Source organism: Ictalurus furcatus, chromosome 1 (genome assembly GCF_023375685.1).
Source record: "Ictalurus furcatus strain D&B chromosome 1, Billie_1.0, whole genome shotgun sequence".
NCBI classification, from domain to species: domain Eukaryota; kingdom Metazoa; phylum Chordata; class Actinopteri; order Siluriformes; family Ictaluridae; genus Ictalurus; species Ictalurus furcatus.
The window spans coordinates 27,537,831-27,562,689 of NC_071255.1; the positions used below are offsets into that span (position 1 = coordinate 27,537,831).

The 24,859-nt window shown below is 37.4% G+C and overlaps 1 protein-coding gene across 3 annotated transcripts in view; it reads left to right on the top strand.

Moving 5' to 3' along the window:
• Nucleotides 1-22,981, top strand: part of xylb (xylulokinase homolog (H. influenzae)) — a 64,320-nt gene extending 41,339 nt beyond the window's left edge. For all 3 annotated transcript variants that reach the window (XM_053635213.1, XM_053635222.1, XM_053635231.1), the window contains 3 exons: nt 2,701-2,788; nt 8,702-8,796; nt 21,846-22,981. In XM_053635213.1, coding sequence (XP_053491188.1) covers nt 2,701-2,788; nt 8,702-8,796; nt 21,846-21,911 — 249 coding nt within the window. In that variant the 3' untranslated portion in view covers nt 21,912-22,981. The remainder of the gene's footprint in view (nt 1-2,700; nt 2,789-8,701; nt 8,797-21,845) is intronic.
• Nucleotides 22,982-24,859: the final 1,878 nt, after the last annotated feature.

A 24,859-nucleotide genomic window follows, 5' to 3' on the forward strand; every position in this document is an offset into this window, starting at 1 on the left:
AAGGCATCACATTACTTAAGCAGAAAAATAAGATTTAATGCAGATGTAGTTATCCTACTGATTTCATTTTTACAAAAACATAGTTCATTTATAACACTTCTAATATATAAAGGGAGTATTTTGCACTTGTATATTGCTTTTGCTGCCAAACCAGTTTGAGAAAACATGTTGTCAGGATTTGTGTCAATACTAAATTGCTTTGGATTTAAATTGATGCACTGTGCACTTACCTGTACAAATGTAACTTTCATTTGATGCTATTTACATTTACACTGGATAAATCATCTAAAAATCCATTTTTATAGCCCCCTGTTCAAGTTGGCTGCTCTGGTGTATTTTTGTCAGTTGCATGTTGTCGCATTATGTGCGCTAGCGACCTAACAAAAGGTCTGCATTTGATTCCAGCATTTGCATTCTGGAAAGTTTGGATCAATGTCAGTAAAAAGCAGATTATAACGAAGCTGAAAAATCGAAAATGACAAAAAAAAAAGAGTTATAAGATCTGGCTGTTTAAGGCAGTCACCTAACCTGAACCCCACTGAGCATCAAACAGAAAATGAAAATGGCCACATTATAGATCTGACCGAGCGACTTACAATTACAATGGATAAAGGCAACTAAGCAGTTGGGTGTTAAGATCTATGCTCAAGGACTCAGCATTGGAGGCTTGGTGGTGCTATGATCCCTGGATAGTTCAGCCGATTCTCTGCAAACACTCTTTTTCCTGACATTATTAACACCTAACAGCACTTATATTTTCTAAGTATGCACATTTAAACCCTGTTTGAGTGTGCACTAGAATTCATATTATGCAATATACTACATTATGTGGATACAGGAGGCATGGTGGTATAACATATCTCACAGACTCAGGGTCGCTAGTTCCAGTCTGAGCTCAGGCTACACTCTGTGTGAATGGTACCCTGGGATGTCAGAATCCAAGGTGGATTTTCTGCCCTTCAGCCATACAGTTACAGATCCACTGTGACCCTAACCATGATGAACCAGGATGTAGGGATTGCACAACCACTATTTTTTTTTTTTTACTAGTTGACCAGTAATTCAAAAAAGTCATCAGCTAGTCCTATTTTTAAGCAAAATGTTTATCAATCTTTTTAGGCTGCTTTGTTTATGCAGCAGAGATCGCATAAATCCACACTTCAGTTAACCGCCAAACACAGGCTACAAATTAAATGTCCAGCTCCAGTGCTTTTTTAGACTACACTGTTAACAATGAAAGACAAATATATATATATATATATATATATATATATATATATATATATATATATATATATATTATATGACATTATATAATAGTGTATTGCACCATACTGCACCATTTAATGACGTACCAATTCATCTTGTGTAGATGGAATCATTGATTCTGAACATGAGAGCACACCGTGATGTGATAACTCATTATAGCTTAATAATGGATGAAGGATGCAGCGTCTACAGTAGCAAGTTTTTCGGGCATGTTCAACTCTTGCGTCAGTAGCGTCTGAAAATGGTCTGACTTTAAACTTGCTGAGTGGTATTGTATTGTGATGTGAAACCTGTGGCTCTTTAAAAGCGCTCTTTAACACACTGCTTTTCATAACTGAATTCGCTACGCAACAGTGTAAGGTTATTACTTACAGCTTTTTATTTAGCTTTAAAGGATCATTTTTTTTAAATAACTGCGGGAGGAATTCTTATGGGAGCAAGAGTGAGATTAAAAAACGTTGCGCACAGCTCTGCACTTTTTGCAGCATGTTAACAAAGTGTTGCTGTTCCATTAAGGAAAAGGAAAAATAAATACTTCTCTGCATAGTGCAGATGATTTTAGAATTGACTTCATCTAGTCTGATTTTTTTTTCAGACTAACAAAGTGTATTTAGCCTGCTTTCTTTACCATCTGCCTGCAGTGGTGGTTAGTGAATCTATTAGCCAACTACTCTATGAAACCCCTAGTGTGTATTTATGTCTTCCGTCCATCAATTTCCCCACACAGGGTCGCAGGGGCCAACCCATTACAGGGCACAATCGCACATACATTCACACACTATGGACAATTTGGAAATGCCAGTCAGCCTACAACACATGTATTTGGTCTAACCTGAGAACCCCTGAAGCACAGGAAGAACATGCAAGCTCTGGGAGAGGCTGGATTCGAACCCCCAACCTCAGAGGCAAGGCAAACACGCCAAGCCACCGTGCTCCCCATGTTTACGTCTTGCACCAAATATTTTCCACAAAAACCCTGATAAATATGAAGCAGTTACTGAAGTTATATGAACACCCAATCCACCTACTAGCAAGTTTTTAGGAAGAACCTGGAAAAAACCTACATGAACACGGAGAGAACATGTGAAAAAGTAACTTGAGCCCAGGATTGAACGGGAACCCTGGATCTGTGAGGCAGCAATGATTTCTACCTTGTCGCTGTACTGCTCCAATTACAATATTATATATTTAAAATTCTATGCTACAGCACTGCAAAGGACAATTTTGTTTTGTTGCATCTCCTTATAAAAATATTCAACCAAAAGCCTGGGACACACTGTAGGTCTGCATGCTCACTTGCACGTTATATACATTGTATAAGAGGTTTAGACATCATTCGTGGTGGCATCGTCTATGAAAATCAGTATTCCATCGTTGTGACTGTGATTGTGTCAGGAATATATTCAAAATGACTTCTTCTCAACGACACAGGTTCTGTCTGACGTGTTCAACGCTCCAGTGTACACGATCGACGTGGCCAACTCTGCCTGTCTCGGCTGTGCCTACAGAGCTGTGCATGGTAGGATTATTTCTTGCTAAATATGAACACCACACATTTCTCTCTTGATCGTTCTTATTGAAAATAGTCAGCACAATAGCTGTGACATAAATGTCAAATGTTTAACATCTGATCACGGTATTTGTGTAGATAAATGATTACAATATATGGGCTTAACGTTATGAAGATTCATTTCCTAATCATTTGTCTAACTCAGCCTTCATTAGTGTTTATCATCTACTATTCTGGGCATCATATGTGTCTTTGTGTGTTATATACATGCACAGATTTGTTACTTGTGAATGCTTGGTTATAATTCATATTAGGGTGCTACGCCTTGTCATGACTGCACTCCAGACAGACTCATCAATCTGATTAGAATAATATGACTTGATGGAGAGTGTTGTGTAAAAGCATTGAGCCCGAGTGAGCCATTTGGAGCCTTCACCAAGATCGCCCAATCACATGTTATACACCCAATTGCTTAATTGCTATAATGGAACAGGGAGCTTTAAATTCTTGAGGAAGATGATAATTATTCCTTTATTATTCAGTCTGTTTTTTCCTTTTTTCCCTGACAAGGGGTTTGGCAATGCTTTCCCATTTGCATCTAGTGTTAATGTGTCACCCTAATCACTCTCGTTATTGCAAATAAAAGCTTGCCTGAGAAGCAGCGTTCACTCTTAGTTTTGTTCTGTTGGTTTATGAATTCTACTGAAGCTTTGGTTAATTAAAAGGGAAGGATAAACAGCCTTAATTATTTGATGGGAAAATGCCATGCCTTTTCTTTAGAGACCGCTGATGTGTCTGAACTCATGACCTCCATGTTGTTCCACTGGATGACTGCTATCACTGCACAGAGCTGGTGTGTGTGCGTACGTGTGTGTGTACGTGTGTGTGTATGTGTGTGTGTGTGTGTGTGTTTGTGTGTGAACATGAGAGAGAGAGAGAGAGAGAACGCATTACCATATGCATGTATTTTCAGTTAATATATCATAAAAATATATATAATATTCAGCAACGTCTTGATGTTACATGTCCTATTTCCAAGCTTTTATAATTTTATTATTTTTTAGTAGATAATAGTGTTGTCCACTATTTTATTACCTGTTTAGCATACGTGGTGGCCCCTTCGAGACTTAATTCCTGTTTTGCATATTAGGGTTTTAAACCACATTATGGATTTATTTAGTTTTTACCTAAACAAAATGCAAAGCAAATTTTTATGAAAAAAATTGCGTCACTGATAGTGTTAATCTCTATAATAATGTAAAAGATTCAACAATGAAGATAATTCAACAGTGTAAAATTCAGCAGTTTGTAAGTTTCTATCTGACAGTTCTGTCATTTTAAGATATTGAACTATAAATTTAAAGACCCTCATAAGGTGAAATCACTATTGTATACTTAAGTAATATTTTTGTGTAAAACCTCTAACAGATCTTCATTGTCATGCTAAGAACATATTTATTACACTAAATCATTTTTGCCAAAATCATCAGATCTTATAATTCCAAGGTCTTGATATGTCTATGTAATTATTATATAGTCATATGTCAGAGGCCACTCTTTTGTTTTCAATCAAATGGCCATTCAATACTTATTGGTAATTATTTGGTGGCAAACAATAATGATGGGGAAATGTACAGTACATGAGTATGTATATTTTCCTTTCATCCTGACAAAGGAACCAAATGGTGAAGTGCTGAAATATTCAGCGTGTAACAGAGCGTGACTCTGCAGTCAATTAATCTAAAAGAGCTGCAGTGTCTAACATCCTAATCACCGGTTTCATCAGGCACATATAATTACACGTTACATGACTCACTGTAGTGATTCAGAGGAGTTTTAACACAGTTCTGTGGTATTCAATTAAAATTTGTAAAGGTCCAACTAAATTGCTTGCTTATAAAAGTCTGGATGAACAACTAACATGACTGAATGGTGACAACAGTCACCTGTAATGCTGAACCATTAGTGGTGATGTTTTTTTTTTTTTCCGTAGTGGAACTTCAGGTTACCGTTTTTGACTAGTGCCACAGTCTCTAAACAGATGTGCCAATAAATGTAAATCACTTTGTCATGAACATGCCTGGTGGTTTACACGTAATTGGCTATTACTCACGAGTACAAAGAAAATAAGCATTACAGAAACTTCTGAATAAAATCTGACCTTTTAGTTCAGTGTGGCCTATGAAAACATTTACACACAATTTTACTAAAAGATTGAGGCCCACTATTCCTGTTCGATTAATTCAGCAGTGCTACATTTCTAGTTTCATAAATGCTGAACATTTTTAGGGAAAATGGCTTTATGAGTCATAAGAGACAGCGAATTGATATTAAGCACCGAGTCTCACTCACTCTGCCATTAGCTAAAACCTCAGATGGATGACTCATCAACTTAATCATGCCTTTTCTGGATCTATGCTCTAATTCCTCATCTGGTTTTATCGTAATCCAGCTGCGTAGACATGAGACAAGGCTGATGAGAGCCCTAAGGTTGTTCATTAAAAACTAAAGCAGGTTTGAAATGGTCGTGGACTACATGAGCAACGGAGAATGGTGTTCAGGTCGGCTTTTATTATATTCGGCACTCTGTTTTATTCATTTGTGTTATTTATTCATTTCTGCTGTGGCCATCAGTAGTGTAGAATAGAGATGGGTGTCAGTGGTTCATCATAATAAACCACTGTCTCAATTTCTCCTTGACTTGATTGCATTAGTATCAGTATTGCTCTTGTGTCAGCCTTAATGGCTAAAAAGACTGATGAGGATATTGAGAACAGTGAAGGTTCTTGGTGTTGAGTGCCCTTAACACTGAATCGGTTCTGCCTTCATTACTGTAACTAAATCTCATAGGGCTTCTAGTCCAAAACAACTTGAAGTGTCTGGAAGTATAATCTCAGATAGACCTGATTTATTATATACTAAAGTTCTCTCTTTGTGGATGTTTGAAACAATAACCTGAGGGTTGTGTGTGTGTGTGTGTGTGTGTGTGAGAGAGAGAGAGATAATTTAATCATTAAAGTCAGCTGCACAGCTTCAGTGTATAAGCTGCTACCATTACAGAACCCAGCACTCTGGACCTTATTTACACAGGGAAAGAAATGGATGTTACTTTCCAGTGGACCTACTTTAAAAAAAAAAATCTTTCCCTGAAATGGTGCGACGACTATGATTTGACAGAAAGGCTAAAGTAACTCAGATAACCACTCTGTACAATTGTGGTGAGCAGAAAAGCATCTCAGAACCTTGAGGTGGATGGGCTACAACAGCAGAAGACCACTGCAGTGGGCACAAAGTGGACGGGTGAAGACCGGAAAACTGTACTCTGGTCTGATGAATCTCGATTTCTGCTGAGGCACACAGGTGGAAGGGTCAGAATTTGGCACCAACAGCATGAATCCATGGACCCAATTTGCCTCGTGTCAACAGTCCAGGCTGGTGGAGGTGGTGTAATGGTGTGGGGAATGTTTTTTTGGCACACTTTGGGCCTATTAATACCAATCAATCATCGCTCGAATGCCACAACCTATTTTTACTGGACATGCACATCCCTTCTTGGTCACAATTCACCCATATCCTGATGGCTACTTTCAGCATGATAATGCGCCATATCACAAAGTAAAAGTCATCTAAAACTGGTTTCATGAACCATCTGAATCCAGTAGAACACCTGTGGGATGTGGTAGAACAAGATTTGCAGCATGAACGTCCTGTAAAATCTGCAGAAATTGCATAATGCACTTTAAATTTTAACATGGACCAGAATCTCAGAAGAATGTTTCCAACATCTTGTGGAATTCATGCCTCGAAGAATTGAGAATGATTTGAGAGCAAAGGGAGTCCTGACCCAGTATTAGTACAGTGTTCCTAATAAAGTGTGAGGTGAGTGGATTTTGACTTGCATAAGAAATTTGTACAAAATGCCCCAAAACAACTAATTATAAACAAGAAAAATGATCGTAGATTGGCTTTAAAAAATAACATCTTATTTTCAATTGCAGAAGTGAGTGATAATTTTGTTTTGGTGTTCTCAAATCTCAAATGCTGTTATGTTGAGAGTCTACACCATCATTCTTTTATAGCCTCTCTAGTGAACAGGAAGCCATTTTGAATGCAGCTTTAGAGTATGTGAATTAGTCCTCCATGCTTGCAAGCTGGAGATTGCAGGGTTTTATGTGAAGATGTAATTTTGAGTTAAATATCATTGACTATAAAATATTACTGTGACAAGTCTAAAATTACTGGAAACATAAAATTTTTGTGATAAAATTGGGATATTGCCTCCTTGTGATGTTCCTGCATAATGTAGTTCCTCTACTAATGTTTGCTCTGTCTGTGGCAGCATTAGAGGACAGTTGGGCTCATTACTATTCAAAAGCTTTTCAATACTAAACCATTAATATAAAAATGCATTCCAGTACTAAAGCGATTAAAATTCAAATTTTTAAAGGAATTTGACAGCAATAATGATTGCAATCGGCACTACCAAATTAACAATTTGCATTGAATTAGCAGCATAGGTAGTTCAGCAGACATCAGCAGAATTATCCCAACTAACAGGTTGGTACCTGGCTCAAAGTTGCCAGGACTTCTTGGGGGGGGGGGGGGATAATGACCTTTCAAAACTAACCTAATTGTCAACAAAAAGCTGTACAATGTCCAAACTCAAATCTGATCCTCCCAATCCTTGATGTAAACTTCAAAACCACTATAATACCTTCTTTCATCTTCATTAACTTTTTCTTGTTTGGGGTTTCAGTGAAACTCTTGGAATACCCGAGGATAATACACCAGTCCATCACAGGGCATGACTGCAGCAGACAAAAATATATTTAAATACATTTAAGTAACATCAGCTTGGGTTTGATATGTTGATATAATTATTGTTCATTAATGTAAACAAAACGTCCAATCCATGACACTGTCATAAACAGCCTAATTAATTTTTTTTTAAAACATGGATTTGGGAAACCTGGCCTGGTAGAATTGGAGGGAGTATGGGATGTGTATGACGTGAATATTTCATAGCAAGTCAGCATGTCTGAAACTTTTGAAGTTACATTTTGAAAAAAAAACCTGTGGTAATAATCCTGGTTAAAAAAAAAAAAATGGTTATGTAAAATTGGTTAATTATTAATTGGTTAGCCTCTGCACACTTTCATTTGAATTGCGTCATACAGTACTACTTGCCATTAGCTATTAGTCTCAGTGACTTCACTGTTATTACTAGACTGAATGAATATACCCTGTTATATACGCTGTTATAGATACTGCTGGTTTCAGATAATTACTGCACCACTGCATCACATAGCATTTACACACGAACACTTTCCTTTGCTGGTTACTGCTGACTGTGTTGATTTTATATTCTGCTGCTCCTGAAAGGAAATGAATCATGGTTCAGAATGACTAAATTAACTTGTAATTCCACCAGATCGATCTCATTCCTCAGCCGAGTTTATTCTGTTTCATTCGGTCATTACAGTATTCAGTCGATATGGCATGATGTGCGCGTGATTTATGTTTCCAAGGTGCTTCAGTATGAGCTTTACCTCTCCGTTGCATACTTGCAGGTTACTTGACGTGTCTTGGCTGGTTGTTTGGCGTATAAAACATTGACATGCCACCCAAATCATGACTGAATATGAAGACATTTTCCAGCTCATGGATCAGTCTTCCCTTCCACTATTCATCACTATGTAGCCTTGGTTTCCAGGCACACTTTAAATCCTCGCCTCAACTATAATATTTTCCAAATCTCATTTCTGTTACAACCAGTGAGCAGGGAAAAAAATGCTGGATATACTAAAGGTCAACTAACACACAAAGGAAACTGCACATGAAGACATGAGGTTTGAAATAGCATGTGAGACCTCTGTGCACTTTTCTAATGCTTTGCTTTTTTGCTGATTTTTTTCCTCCCAGGACTAGCTGCTGAAATGGGAATGTCATTTGCAGAGGCAGTGAATGAAGCCCCAGAGGCACAGCTCGCAGTGAGACCAACCCCAGGAGCTGAAAAGGTATGCCAATACATTCAGCATCACACCCCAGACCAGCTCAATTGGCAGCTTTAGATCAACGAAAAATTCAATTCACCTATTCATCTGATGGAAGAATTTAATTGCATATATTCTCTATGAAAAACTGGCTTGCTCTACTGTTGTGCACTCCTGGTTTAGTTCACTCCAACAGTGTAATGTGCAGAATATTTTATATGTGATATAAATTATGCTCAGTTCACATAAACATTCACTATATAACTGTATTTTAGGAGCCTTTGAGGGCTGATAGAATACATACAGTGGGGGAAATAAGTATTGGACGCGTCAACGTTTTTTTTCAGTAAATATGTTTCCAATGAGGCTATTCACATGAAATGTTCACCAGACATCAGTATTAACCAAAGAAATCCAGAAATATAAAGAATTCACAACATTAAAATCCATAAATAAAGTTATGTGTAATAAAGTGGAAAAAATATTTGAACACGCTAACTGAAATTTTTTTTAATACTTAGTGGAGAAGCCTTTGTTTGTAATGACGGCTTCAATACGCTTCTTGTATGAAGAAATTAATCAGCCGCAGTATTCAGGTGTGATTTTGGCCCATTCTTCTACACATATTGTCTTTAAATCTTGTTCAATTGGATTCAAGTCAGGTGATTGACTGGGCCATTCTAACGCCTTGATTTTTTTCTCTGAAAGCAATTGAGAGTTTGCTGTATGCTTTGGATCGTTGTCCTGCTGGAAGTCCACCCAGGTCTCATCTTCATCATCCTGGTGGATGGCAGCAGATTCTTCTCTAGAATCTCCCAGTAAAGGGCTCCATTCATCATTCCTTCAATTATATGAAGTCTGCCAGAAACATGTGATGAAAAACAGCCCTACACCATGATGCTTCCACCTCCAAACTTCACTGTTGCTATAGTGTTTTAAGGGTGATGTGGAGTGCCATTTCTTCTCCAAACATGGTGTGTAGTATGACAGCAAAAAAAGTTCAATTTTGCTCTCGTCTGACCAGACTCCACTCTCCCAGTATTTCATAGGCTTGTCCAAATGAGTTGTAGCAAACTTTAAATGAGCTTCGACATGCCTTTTCTTTAGTAATGGAGTCTTGCGGGGTGAGTGTGAGCAGTGGAGTGCACTGCCTATTGTTTCTCTGTGACGATGGCACCTGCTGCCTCCAAGTGTTTCTGGAGCTCTTTCCGAGTGGTCCTTGGCTCTTGGGCTACTCTTCTGACTATTCTTCTGACTCCCTGGTCAGAAATCTTGCGAGGATGACGGAGTGATGTTGCTTCCACTTGTGGATAAAGGCCCCAATGGTGTTTACTGGATGATTCAGAAGTTTTGAAATACGTCTGTATCTGATTCCATCAATATATTTTGCAACAATAAGGTTCTGAAGGTCTTGGGAGAGCTCTTTGATTGTACCCATCATGAGATGTTTCTTGTGTGACACCTTGGTAACAAAAAGACTTTTTATAGACCATCAATTCACTAACCCAGCTGATATTAATTTGCATAGATAGGGGGTATAATTACTTATGGATTTCAGCTGGTTCCTTGCCTTACCTTGCCTTGGCGAACTGCTTTTTCTTAGCATGTTCAATATTTTTTTTCCTGTGTCATTCCACTTTATTACACATAATTTTATTTATGGACTTTAATGTTGTGAATTCTTTATATTTCCAGATTTCTTGAGTTAAGATATCTGTATTGGTCTGGTGAAAATTTCATTTGAATAGCCACATTGGAAATATATTTACTGAAAAAATGTTGACGTGTCCAATACTTATTTCCCCCACTGTACATACAATGTGCTGTATAACTGGATTTAATAAGGATTTAATACAGTTGTGCTCATAAATTTACATAACCCTTGCTGAATCAGCAAAATGTTAATAATTGAAAAAATAATAATAATGGGGATCATAAAAATTGCATTTTGTTTTGTATTTAGTTCTACCCTGAATAAGCTATTTCACATAACAAATGTTTACATCTAGTCCACAAGACACAATAATAACTGAATTTACAAAAATGAACCAGTTCAAAAGTTTACACACGCTTGATTATTAATACTGTGTGTCGTTACCTGGATGAATCATGACTGTGTTTATGTTTTGTGAGAGTTGTTCATGAGTCTCTTGTTTGTCCTGAGCAGTTAAACTGCCCACTGTTCTTCAGAAAAATCCTCCAGGTCCTGCACATTCTTTGCTTTTACAGCATCTTCTGCATATTTTAACTCTTTCTAACAGTCGCTTTATGATGCCGAGATCCATCTTTTCACACTGAGGACAACTGAGGGACTCATACACAACTATTACAAAAGGTGCAAACGTTCACTGAAGATCAAGAAGGCAACACGATTTCAAACAGGATGCTCGGTGTAAATTGTTATATTGTTTAAAGCTCTTATTTTTTTCATTTAGTACTGCCCTGCAGAAGCTACATAAGATATTCAAAATTTTTCCCAGAAGACAAAATAATAAAAAACATAAAACACAAAACATAAAAACAGTTGTGTTGATCATCCAGGTAACAACACACAGTATTAAGAATCAAGGGTATGTAACCCTATGTTCAGTTATTATTGTGTCATGTGGACTATATGTAAATATCTGTTATGTGAAATAGCTTATTCGAGGCAGTACTAAATAAAAAAGAAAATGCAGTTTTTACCATCCCTTTTATTATTATTTTAAATTATTAAAATGTTGCAGATTCTGCAAGGGGTATGTAAATTTATGAGCACATCTCTATGTGTCACGTAATTTGCGTAATGGAGGTTAGGATGGAGGCAAGTGCAGATAAGAGCTTTTATTAAAGGAGATATAGGCAGACAAATCCAAATCATGAGACAATAGATGGTCAAAACAGGCAAATGGTCAGGCGATCAGCAAACAGGATAAACTAGACTCAGACAAGACTCGAATAACGAGGACGAGAACCAGATCAAAACCATGAAACATTAAACTAGGAACAAGGCTTGGTACACGACAGAGACTATGGCAACTGAGTGTAATACTTCGCCAAGAATTTCAGAATTTGCTTGAATTTGTATGTCCCGTTTTTGCTTTAATGACAGTGTGCATTCAAGCTGGCATGGACTCCACAAGTTTGTGCAAAACCTTATGATCCATTTTAGATCAATTGGAGTGTCATCTGAACACATACTTCAACAGAAGAGATTAGGCATGAGGGAAATCTGACCTTTTCTACAAAGCAGTTAACATGGTCAATATCACAAATTTCATTACATTTAAATAGGGACCTAGAAGTAGTACAGAATCTTAAGTATTAAATATTCAAGATATTGAAGATTTACTTTCTTTGTTTTAAATATTTCAAAACCTTCTATTTATTTCCAATTTTAAATGAATAAATGGAAAACCCAGATTTTCAATGTGCTCTTCTGTGTGTGTGTGTGTGTGTGTGTGTGTGTGTGTATATATATATATATATATATATATATATATATATATATATATATATATATATATATATATATATATAAAATATATAAATATATATATAAAAAATGTATGTATCTCTATCTATCTATCTATCTATCTATCTATAGATAGATAGATAGATATATAGATATATATGCGTGTGTGTGTGTATGTGTGTACTAAATTGTTTCAGAAAGAAAACACAAGATACAGTTTTAAAATGATAATAATATTTATTGAAGCAAAAAAACTTATCCAATACCAACTGGGCCTGTGTGAAAATATATTTGCCCCATACATTAGTGCCCCATTGGTGCCCCCGTCACTAATTTTGCAAATCTATGAAACTGCATTCATAATGGGGACTGGACTAGACACAACCAGGCCTGATTACTGCAAACCCTGTTCAATCAAATCAACACTTAAATAGAACTTTTCCAACAGCATGAATTTGGTTAAAATGTCTTACCCAGTAACACACTATGCCAAAGTTGAAAGAAATTCTAGAAATGATGAGGAAGAAGGAGATTGAAATACATTAGTCTGGGAAGGGTTACAAAGCAATTTCAAAGGCTCTGGGGCTCATCCTGGGTAGTGCAACCAGATTTTAAGGTGGCAATTAGTTTTTCATATTGGTGAAAGGTGTTGGATTTTTTTTCCCTTCAGTAAATGAAATAAATAAAAACAATATTGTGTATTTACTCAGGTTGATTTGTTTTATGTTGTATTTAGTTTGAAGATCTAAAACTATTTAGTAAGAGATATTCACAAAAACAGAATGAATCAGCAAATACTTTTCCACAGCACTGTGGAGTGTGTGTGTGTGTGTGTGAGAGAGAGAGAGTGAGAGACTGTTATATGTATTGTAATAGATAGAGTACTATAGTAATATAGTTGAATGATTACACTGATTCACTTCATACAAGCACAAAACCCACACTGAATTATAAATAATATGCGTATATACTGTAATCTAGCCTGTTAAAAGAAGGCAGGGTGTACACCCACATGGGAAGACTATGGTGCAGTAGACTTGCTTTATGCTTAATTAAGGATGATTTTTTTTTTGTAATTGATGATTGATGAGGAGGAGGAGGATGAGAACAGTAATAATATTAATTGTAATAATGGCATGTTAATGGTTTAACCCCTTCAGTGATTTAATCATATCAGGAAAGAACACTTGTATGGCTCATTAGCAAAGGCTCATTTCAGAACGCTAAAAGAAAACCAAAGACTGATGGTTGTGGTCGCGAAACAGATCTGCTGTATTAACACATTAACCTCAGTAATGTGGTTATCCACACATTAACTTAGAAACTAGGATGAAACACTTTGTATAAGGCAGCGCGGTTTACTTAACGCATCTGCTTTAATGACCTTGTATCACTTTTTGTTTTCAAACTCCTTTTCTGAACAAGATCAGCAATGTTTTGCTATTCCGATCACGTTTTTCTTGGTCACAACAACTCGTGAGATCTGCCCTGTGATGGAGTGATCGCTTTGTTTGGCGAAGGACTAAAATGAACTTTTTTTTGGTCATATTTCTGGAACAACATGGCCGAGGTTAACGTAAACATAAATCTCATTATTATGCATGAGCTTGCCGCTGACAGCTCAACAGCAAATATTGGAAATGTATTTTATGTCTTCTTTAATTGCTGAAGGTCAGTCCTTCGGGTCACGAGAATGGTGTTTCTTTCTTTATGAGCACGTCAGAAACATAGCAGTCCACGGATGGATCTGCTGGGATGCCTTGTGTTAACCACAGTGATGTTGCTGTCACTGCAAAGGTAGTGGTATGTGTAGTTTCCCCTGAGAGCATCCAAAGGAAGTGTGGCTGCTCTGATTTTCCATAAGGAGTAAACACGCAAAGTCCTCAGCGCTAATCAAAACAATATAGAATGCTCACTGGGGTTATGTATTTGTCAGGATTTTGTTTTATTGTGAAAATTCAATTCATTTTTATTGGTAATGCTCTTCAGCAGTAGATACTGGCACAGAGTAGCTTTACAGATATTCAGATGTAGATTTAGATTCCAATCCACAGTGGTGACAATGGCAAAGAAAAAAACTTTCTGAGAAACCTTGAAAGGAACTGCAAAACGAACCCATTCTCTTCTGGCTGACATCAGATGATAAATATTCACTTTTCTAAAACTGTATATTACAGTCAAACGGTACAAAATGTGTTGAAATCAGGTAATATTGTAAATAGGAGTCTAAGCACAGGACTGTCTTTATGATTACAGCAGCAGTTGTCAGTACACATCTACAATATCTAGGTGAGATTATGCACTGAAACAAGGATGAGAGGTAAGAATTTTGGGAAGTACAAATCTTTAAGGCATCCATGCGGGACCATCAACAACAGCAAAATGTAAAAATTGGCCTCAATATGTATTTAAAAATGACCAAATTTTTGAACGAGATCCTTTTGAATGATTCACTGTGATTGATCCATGGCTAAAATGAATACATAACCAGTGGTGTTTCTGGACCGTTTTGCTCATCTTTATTTCTTATTTGCTGCTAGTCTGTTGTTGCTGTTTTTCTAGTGTCCATCGGGCCTTGTTCCACTTCCTTCCAATCGAGCTAAATGAAAAAAAGAGGGGAAAAAATGCCTTCTGGTCCACATGGGAGACTTGGTCCACTCCCCTCAAGGGGTCCGCCTGGAAAATGTGTTTTTGCTATTCTTTTGAGTGCAGCTGTGCCACTATAATCAGACTATAGTGTTCATTATAATTATTAATTTCTGCTTTCCTGCGAGACTCACCTGATGCATGCTTTTCAATTTATTAAGAATATAAAGGCATGATGGTTAAAGTAAATATATATATATATATATATATATATCTCACTAGATATGTGTTTTGTAATCACTCAGGAATAATACAACATGCCTGAAAATAATATTATAGACCCTTTTAAAATCTGGAATATTGGGCAGAAAGGCCATGTTACAGACAATAAATATAGAAAGCAAGGAAGGTCCATATGCTTCTAAATTTAATGTGAAGACGCAGTGAATATTTCCTCTTCAGAACAAGGTTTGCTGGTTTGTGCACTCTGACTCTGCTGATGCTGGTGCCCACTGCTGCTGCACACTGATTTGCTTCCTTATTGATTCATTAACTGTACAGTTGCTAAAAATATACCGTGTCTCCATGTGGTGTGCATTATTTAATATGATGCATAAATAACAATGTGAGATTCAGTCCATGCCTGGATACACCATGTATGGGGTAGTGCTTGGCATTGTCTGCGAGAGGTTTACATTTGAAATGTCATTTTCTTGCAGTTCAGTGCATCTGCCGTAACTGGGTTTATTTTTTAATGCTGGGAAGACATAGCCATGTCGGTTCACCCAAGCCTGGACCTGCTCGACGAAACAGAGAGGGATAAAAATGAGCCCATTTTTCTCAAGCATTTGATTAATCCTCATAATATCATTACAGAATGTTCTAAAACCTATGGGGAAAAATGTGTTCTGCTGTTATTAATTTGCTTCACTTTGCTGTGTCCTACTTCAGCTCAGCAGTCAGTAGAGTACATGCCACTCCGAGCTCGCTTTTGATGAAGGGTCCTCTTTGATATTTAATGGCGTAGTCGTTCTCAGTTTCTCTTGCACATTGAAGTCCGGTCAACACGAAACCGAATGCTGGCTTTTTCAGGAGTCGTATTTCAGATTTCACGCTGGGATGGCAAGAGCTGTGAGGAGAGCTCTCATATTTGATTTGTAGGAAAGAACACACCTCTTGAAAATATTGGCAGGTTTAAAGAGTTTTCTAGTGATATTCTTTTGTCTAGGCTTAGTAGTTTTGGAAAGATGGTGCTGTCTTCTGACAGTTATTTGCTATGATCAACAAAGCACAGTGGGACTGTCGGGGCTGGCTCATATGTAAGGTTCTCTCTGAAGGAAGGATTGCTGTTTATTGCATTAAAAAAAAAGTTCAAGTTATTGAACTAATCCATATCCAAACTGTTGCATTCTTCTTTTGTGATGCTTTTCCAGGCTTGTAGAGCAGCCTCTTTCAGTTGTTTTTTGTTTTGTGGGGTTTCTTCTCTTCAGATGGTGAAATGCATGCTCAACTAGGTTAAGGTCTGGTGACTGACTTGGCCAGCCTAAAACCTTCCAGTTTTTTTCCCCTGATGAAGTCCTTTATTGTGTTGTCAGCATGTTTTGGGCCATTGTCCTGCTGCATGATGAAGTTCCTCTCAATTAGATTGGGTTTTCTGTAAATTGTGGACACAATGTTTCTGTTGACTTCTGAATTCATTCTGTTGCTACCATCATGAGTTATCATCAATAAAGATTAGTGAGCCTGTTCCAGAAGCAGCCATGGAATCCCAAGCCATGACACTACCTCCACCATGCTTGGTGTGTGTTGTCGATCATGAGCAGATCCATTCTTTCTCCACACTTTGGCCTTTTCATCACTTTTGTAGAGGTTTATCTTGGTTCCACAACTTTTGTGTCTCATCTCTGGTTTTATCTTCACCCCTGCCCTGTGGAGGTTGTTGGTGATTCCACTGAATGTTGTTTTGGGGTTTTTCTTCACAGCTCTCACAATTTTTCTGTCATCAACAGTTGTTGTTTTCCTTGGCCGACCTGTTCCATGTTTGGTTGTTAGTACACCGATGGTTTCTTTCTTTTGAAGGACATTTAAAATTGTTGTATTGGTTATGCTCAATGCTTGTGCAATGGCTCTGATCGATTTTCCCAGCCTCTCAGCTTCAAAATGGCTTGCCTTTCTCCCATAGACAGCTCTCTGATCTTCTTATTGGTTTATTCTTTTTAACAACATATGCAGTCTTCACAGGTGAAAATCAGGGCTCTAACCAAGATTAGACATTCAGAGCTATTAATTGTTTAAACAGTCAATCTAACAGGGCACACTTGGGTAACTCCTATCAGTCACATGTTCCAATATTTGTGATCACTCAAAAAAAAAATGGGTGAGTTCAAACAAAAGGTGCCATGTTCTAAGCTATTTTACACATCTATATGTAAATATCAGGTAATGAAAGCTGAAATTCTGATCTATCATCTCATTCATCTTTGGATCTTTTGATGTGTGTAGCAAGAACAATAGAATTGGCCTTGCTGTTTGAATACTTTTGGAGGGGGCTATACCTAGAGTTTACTCATGTGTCTTATCGGTCTGTAAAAGAAAGAGTGTAAAAACGTGTATGCTGCAAACCCATTTACGACACACATTCAGAAAAGAGAGCGACATGAACTTTTATTATGACTGAGATGAATTGTGTGTGGTTTAATTCTGGAACACTGTTGGCTATTCTACACCTGAATCTTGTGGGATCTTGTGCTCTATTTAGTCTCTTAATTGCCCCACTTGAATCAATTACCAGGCCCTATTAGTGCTTGTCATCCTGTGCCCAGAGGTGCTCCGAGTTTCCGTACCACACAGGTGTAGTAAAGCTGCAAGATTTAATGGCACCCCTCTAGCTGGAGCATATCTTTAGAGATCTTCTCACCAGCTACATGCAGACCCAAGCTTGAGTGATTTGCTTGGGGACCCAGTTGTCCAGTATACAGTGGAAGCAAAACATCCTCTCTGGCTATACAAATGTAAATCGCACTAGTAATCCGGTGGCCCTCTGCCGTTGTCCCTACTGAAAACTGAGAGACTTTTTCTGGCCTTATTAAGACTGACCCTGGTGGATGAAGAGGGAGGGGAAAGGGTCCACACCAATCTTTCACATTTTAATTGGTATGTGTTTCTCCACCACATCTCTGTCTCTTACTCCATTTCTCCTCCAGTCCTGCACCTATCACGCTTTCATATTGAGGATGCTGTTAGCGTGTAACACGCTGCATATTTCTCTTGCTATGCCCCCGAGATGGGCTGCCAAAGCGTAAAATGGATGGATCGTGTCAAGTGGCGGAAAGCAATTTACCATGGGATAGAGAGGCAGAGGGAGAGAAATACGCTCTCCCTGAACTCAAATACAGATCCACCTTCGGTAGACAAAATGACTGACCTTGACATGTTCATACGCAGGTGTTTCTTTTGTGTAATTCTACAATGCGTATCATTATTCACTGCTTATAAAACTGTGCGTTTAAAAAAATAAGTCAGCAGTCACACCTGGGGTCCAAGATCAACTTTTTTTATTTCTTGCAATATCCTAATAAGAAATAAAAGATAGTGTAAGATACTTGAGACATTTATGGCCACTATGTTGTATACACAGCGCATATTTCAAACACTGTAAAAGGATCCAAATATGGCAACAGCTTTGAAAGTTCATTTAATTATCAGTCAGTTCTCAACATGAAGTCAACATGACAATGATGAACATTTGATGCCCCCACCTCCCCCCCACTAAATTTTCACAATTAATTGCACATACTGTAATAAGACTATGTCCGCATTATGTATTGTACATCTTTGATAATCATTCAGCATCCATCAGGATTAGCAGTAGCGTTCACGGTAGATTATGAAGGTGGAGACATTTTTTAAATGGGATTTTTGTTTTACTTATTGATTTTATTTCCATGCTTACCTTCAGTCATTTCAGATTAGCACTTCTCTCTTTCTGCAGAACAGTAAGGATTTCTGCTTCTCTCTCTTATTATTTTAGCTGTAGGGTAGTTTATTAGGGCTGTCTTTCTATACATTATTGATCCTCCATGTTTAGAGGGTCACAGCTTAATCTAATTCAGCTATTTTCCAAATAAAAACGTCATGGTTCAAACATAAAACTCATCAGTTTCACTGCAAATAACATCATGGATCACACTTTTATTCAGGCATTGCCAACATAACGAAAAAATCTCATTTCCATTATGTATTTAGTATTCAGTTCAATTCCATTTTAATTGTATAGCGCAATGGACATTGTCACAAAGCACTTTACAGAAATGTATCAATTCAGGATATAAATTTTATATTTATAAATGTATCCCTAATGAGCAAGCCAGTGATGATGGTGGCAGGGAAAAACTCCCAGAGGTGATAAGGACTCAAAAGAGAACTCATCCTTATCTGGGTGACACTGGATGTGATTATAAATAATTCCCTCCTATTACTGTGTGCTATGTCGTCAAAAAGTGCAATTTTGTAACCAGGTAATTCATTGTAGTTTTAACATGGTGTATTTTGTTGAAGTTACTTATCAAAGTCATGTTGTATCATTCAGACTGTTCTTTGAAGGCTAAAATTGAAGGTCCTTCTGTGATTACTTGTTGATGGCTTTGAATTTAAAATAATGAATGAACTTCAAACTCAAACTTTTTCTTTTCTACTTCTCTAAAGTGCTGTTCTAAATATATTGCAAGGTCCTGCTGAAAACTTCATCATGCAGTTTCCTGTTAGGTTTGTTCTAATGACCAAAGTTAGAATGGTTTTTGGTAATGAAATTGATCACTAAAGTCAAGGCTCTGGTCAGAAAGTGAGGATTAGAGCATATATATATATATATAAAATGTACACATGCTAACCACTGTGGGATGATTAAAAACACTGAAAATCTTGTCTATTCCCAGGGCTGATGGTAGTTAAGTATGTTTGCTGTTGTTCTTCAGTACTAAATTGAATTAAAACACTCTAAATGATCTTGCACCTCAAATGCATAGGACACACATTTTTATACAGGTGGATATTAAATAGAGCTACAGATGATTTGCACTGAAGAGTGTGATATAACAATAAAACTGTGTAATCCAGTATAAGTCAGTTCATAGTCCATATCGTAGTTGTTACAACATCAAGAGGATTCGGACATTTATCTTCACAGAAGCGACTCGAGTGCTTATTTAGTCTCGAGACTGGACTACTGCAAATCACTCCTGGCAGGTCTTCCCCTGCGTGCCATCCAACCCTTATAACTGATCCAGAATACAGCTGCGTGGCTTGTGTTCAATCTTCTGAAGTTGTCCCACTCCAGCATTCCCTCTACTGTAGCTGCTACAAATCCAAAAAAGGACCTCGCATCTAACCAGAGACACTTATCATACCCTGCTAGAATGGCAAGACCTGACCCACAATTTCTCAGGGTACAAGAATGACATGCATTAAGATTCTTCTCTGTACTGGCACCCAGACCTGGACCTCCTCACCTCTTTATCTCTTCACCAAGCACTTAAATAAGTTCTCATTTAACTGCTTGCTGTACTTCTCTCTACACGTTTCGCTTGATCGTAATCTTAGCCCCTGATCTATTTATACTAGCAGGAAGGATATGAGGATATACTTTTGATGGAGAATACAAAGCAATTCTTTTGAGTCATTGTGTATAAGAGCATAAATATTGTCCAGCTCCAACATGCTAAATAAAAAGTTGTCTTTGTTCATGCTGCTGAATTCAATTTCCTGTTTCATCCATCCATGCATCGTTCCATTTTCTATACCGCTTATCCTACCCAGGGTCACTGGCAGGGACGTTCGCTGGACTGCTAATCATCCGGCGCTGAGCCCAGATTCTTCTCCATCAAAAAACTTTTAATAATATGCTTCTATATAGACTGTTTCTATGCATTTTTTTGAATGTGAGTGCAAATTGCTTTAAAAAAAATTGGACAAAAAGTTGGATTGATCATAAAACTTACCTCAGGTGTTATCACTGACTATGTTTACATGGACAGCAGTAATCTAATTATTGACCTTATTCTGGATAAGATAATATTGAGATTAAGGTGTTTACATGAGTCACTTTTAGGATATTCCTTTCATGTTCCTGTTTTACATGTTATAGAACATAGAGCGATTAATGGCACACGTCATTACATCACTGCACCACACCGTCCGATGTTCCCTCCAGAATTTCATGTATCGACATACAGTTCGTCTTCGTTATGGTACCGTATACAGTTCTGAGTGTTTCATTTGTAATTTTATGAAAGCTTCAAGTGCAGTTAATTATTTGTCATGCTGTACGTGCAAATAGACGACTGCTTGAAGCCGTGGGCTGCATCCGAAACCGCATATTTATATACTATAGAGTATATAGAAATACATGTATTTCACCTACTATATACTGTAGTAGGTAAGTACGCCGTTTCTTGTTTGCCGTAAAACGGTTACGCACTGCCGTGTGTGTACATGTCCTGTCCAAAATGCGGTGAAAACTCCCACACGACGTTAATAGTGTGATTAAGGTGTGTACATGTCTGTAATGCACTTCGATAACGTGACTAAATCAGGAATACTCCACACGTCTTAATTCGATTTGTGTTTCTTCGAGTATGACTTTAGTCAGATTAAGGTCATCAATAATTGCTGTTTACATGCTAGTTACTTAATTAGACAGTATTGTCTTAATCGGGTTAATATCGGATTATTGTTGTCCATGTAAACGTACTGAATGTTTGCAGGACTACCAGAGCGATAAAATACTGTATAAAACTAGTCAAACCCTAGCCAAGGGGAAGCAAACCTAAGCTATCACTCTATGGGTTTAGCTGCTACAATGCCATGCAAAATGCATTAGCTGTCCTGACAAATGTGGTAGAAAAATGTGCTAACCACTAAGCCAGCATGTCCCCCTATCCTATTTCAATGTAATGAAAATCACATCACTAAGACATTTGGCAATTATAGAATATGCTATTGCGCTGTGACTGACATTTTATTCACGTCTCTGTAGGTCTACGGGCCTCTCCTGAAGAGATATGCAGAACTGGAAGAGAAGATTCTCAAGCACACGACATGATGATACAACTCACTCAGTGTTTTTGAAAAGTCCTATTGTTTTTAATCAGGCTTGAACCGATGATGACTTTAATGTGATTCTATATAAAGGACGCTGGTTTTCGGTGTGGAAATGTGTGTGCATTGATTCTGATGACTCAATTGTGTTCATTGTGGGCAGGAAGCAGCTCAGTGTGGGTATTAATTTGTCCTAACAGGTTAAAATCTATCACCACGTCAGGTGTTTAATTTTAAACGGCTATTGTGTAACATAATTCCAATATGAGCTGTGAAATGAAGGAAAACAATACTTGACAGGAGCTGTGTGACTCGACCTCTCCTTCCCCTTTCTGAGATGAAGAACAGTTATTTTCTTATATATAGTGCATGTGTGTTTCATTGATACTTTGACCTAAGGCTGTGTTCTATTAATAAAAATCCATCTGAGTTTCACACATTCCCACTCAGTGTGCCTCGGCTGCCGCTTTAAATCAATTGGCCATTACTCTCCAGCTCCAGCCTTCGCTGCTGCTAAATGTGAAGTGTATGATAGTGTGCATGCATTAATGTTGCAATTCTGCAGAGCTCTGTAATGTATTTAAGGCTACACATCATGCATTAATTAAGATCATCACTTTGCCACTATTTACACATCTTTGGATCATATGTTTTGGTTTTTAGCTCCAGGAGGCATTTACTGGTGCTGATGATCCATTAGTGTTACACAGACCCAGCCATCAGCAGTCTAAAGAAACTGGTGAATATACAATATTGTGAATGGTGATGACTCAGATACCTCATGATATTCTTTGTTTTGTTGCATATATGTTTTCTCAGCTTTATTCCTGTGTCCAAACTAGAGAACATCAGGATATTAGAGTCGCTTTGAGAAAACATTACAGGGCTTTATGAGTTGTTCTCCTCTATATAATACTGTATATGGTAAATAAACCTTTGTAACCAAGCACTTTCATTCTGTGTTTGTTGTACACTGCACATTTAGGACATCTCAGGAAGATGGGCTGATTGATTTTTCATATTAAAATGAGACTAATTGCATTAAACATAACTAATGTATTTTAAAAAAAACAATTATACAGCTGAGAATGGCTACTTATAGAAATAAAATGCCCTCACAACACTTTGTACTTTCCTAGTTATGATTTTGTATCTAATCCAATAAAAGTGTCTTGTTTAATTGTGTGTTTTGTTCTAAAGCAATTAGTAATCCTATAGATTCATGTAAACTTGATGTATTAAAGCGGCATTGAGGATGGTGGATTACTGACTGTGATTGCATTGTTTTTTACTCATGCAATCAAGTGACTACAAGCTTTCCACATGGAAGCATTTGCTAATAAGCTACCATTTAAGTCATTAATGTGGTAAATGAAGTGCAAATATTGCCTCTCTCTCTCTCTCTCTCTCTCTCTCAGATACACACATACAGTAAACATGTAAAGCATGTGTTACATATAAATTTATTGAGATATCTGATGATGTTTTAGGTCATATTTATGCATAAATATAGAAAATTCTAAAACGTTCACAAACTTTCAAGCACCACGGTTTGTACACCTTGGGCTCTTCTTGGAAATAATAATAGCCCACCAGAAAGAAAGATAAAAATTAATTTAAAAAAGTGCCCAATTCCATTTGTTACATGTTTTCTGTGCCATCTGTCACCACACAACCCCAAAGCATAATAGATCCACCCCCATCTCCCCATGCTTAAGAGTTGTCAAGATGTTCTTTTCAACAAATGCTACTACTTTTGTTTCTCCAAACATAGCTTTGGTGACTGTGGCTAAAGAGTTCCATTTTTACTTCATCAGTTTGGCTTTGCCTTTCTGTCCTTTCTTCCAGATCTTGCCTTGACTTCCACAGTTCCCCTTAATTGCCATTTCAGACCATGGAAATTATGAGATGAGAGGTGCATTGATATATTTCCATAGTCGTCTTCTTATTTGTAGGCATCAATTAGTTTCATTTTAAGATTCTCAGTCAGCTGCTCAGAGAAGCCCATGGTGGTTGAGTAGCACATGGTTTGAAAAGTCAGAGAATATTTTACACTCTGGAATTAAATTAAATTCAATGAAGTAAAATAAGTTCTGAGACTTTACCTCAAGTACAAGTACTGCCGCAATTCCTTTTTTTTTTTTTTTTTTTTACAATTATTTTTTTCCCTATTTTTTAAGCTCGAATATAAACCTGCTGCAGACAAAAACCCTTTGTCTTTCAGAAATGAGGCAGTAACTTTCTTTCGGCAAATCAATCAGTGAGAAAGACAATAGACATGAGGCTTTCACTGCTGTCAGTGGTCTTTCTGTTACAGATGGTGTGTGTTATCAAATGCTCAATTCCACTGTGAAACTGAAGCAGATGCCCTCTTCATTGTGGATCTACCATTCAGAGCAAATATAAGACATTCTTTATCCATATGAAATCAAAACACAAACAGAGCCCATCAGAATGTATGAAAATGTAAAAACACCACATACTCATGGCAGTGACTTCAACTGGCAAATCATTTTATCCCAAAGAACTTACAAGTGAGGCAAAATGCAATACAAAGGTTATGGGTCATGTTGTAGTGTCAAGTCCTGGGATCTGAACTCATTTTGATCATCAGCATAGAACTAAGCACTGAGACACCACTTTTTATGAAATTATCCAAGACAATGATTAACTGGCAAACTTTTGGCAAAAAGGTGGGGTTTAGTGGCTCAGCTGCAGGTTCTCAACCACAGAATTTCATACTTGTTCAAGGTCATGGATCATTTGATACAAAGCTGCAGAAATGTAGCAATAAGGGAATTAAGGCTTCCTGCAGAGAGGCAACGAATGTCAGTTTAATAAAAGAATCAGTTAAATGAGGAAAAAAAATCTTTCTAACCAATGCAACTACATATCACCAGTTTCATTCTCATTCATTCTGCCTCTCTTTCACACACAATGGCTATGCACTAC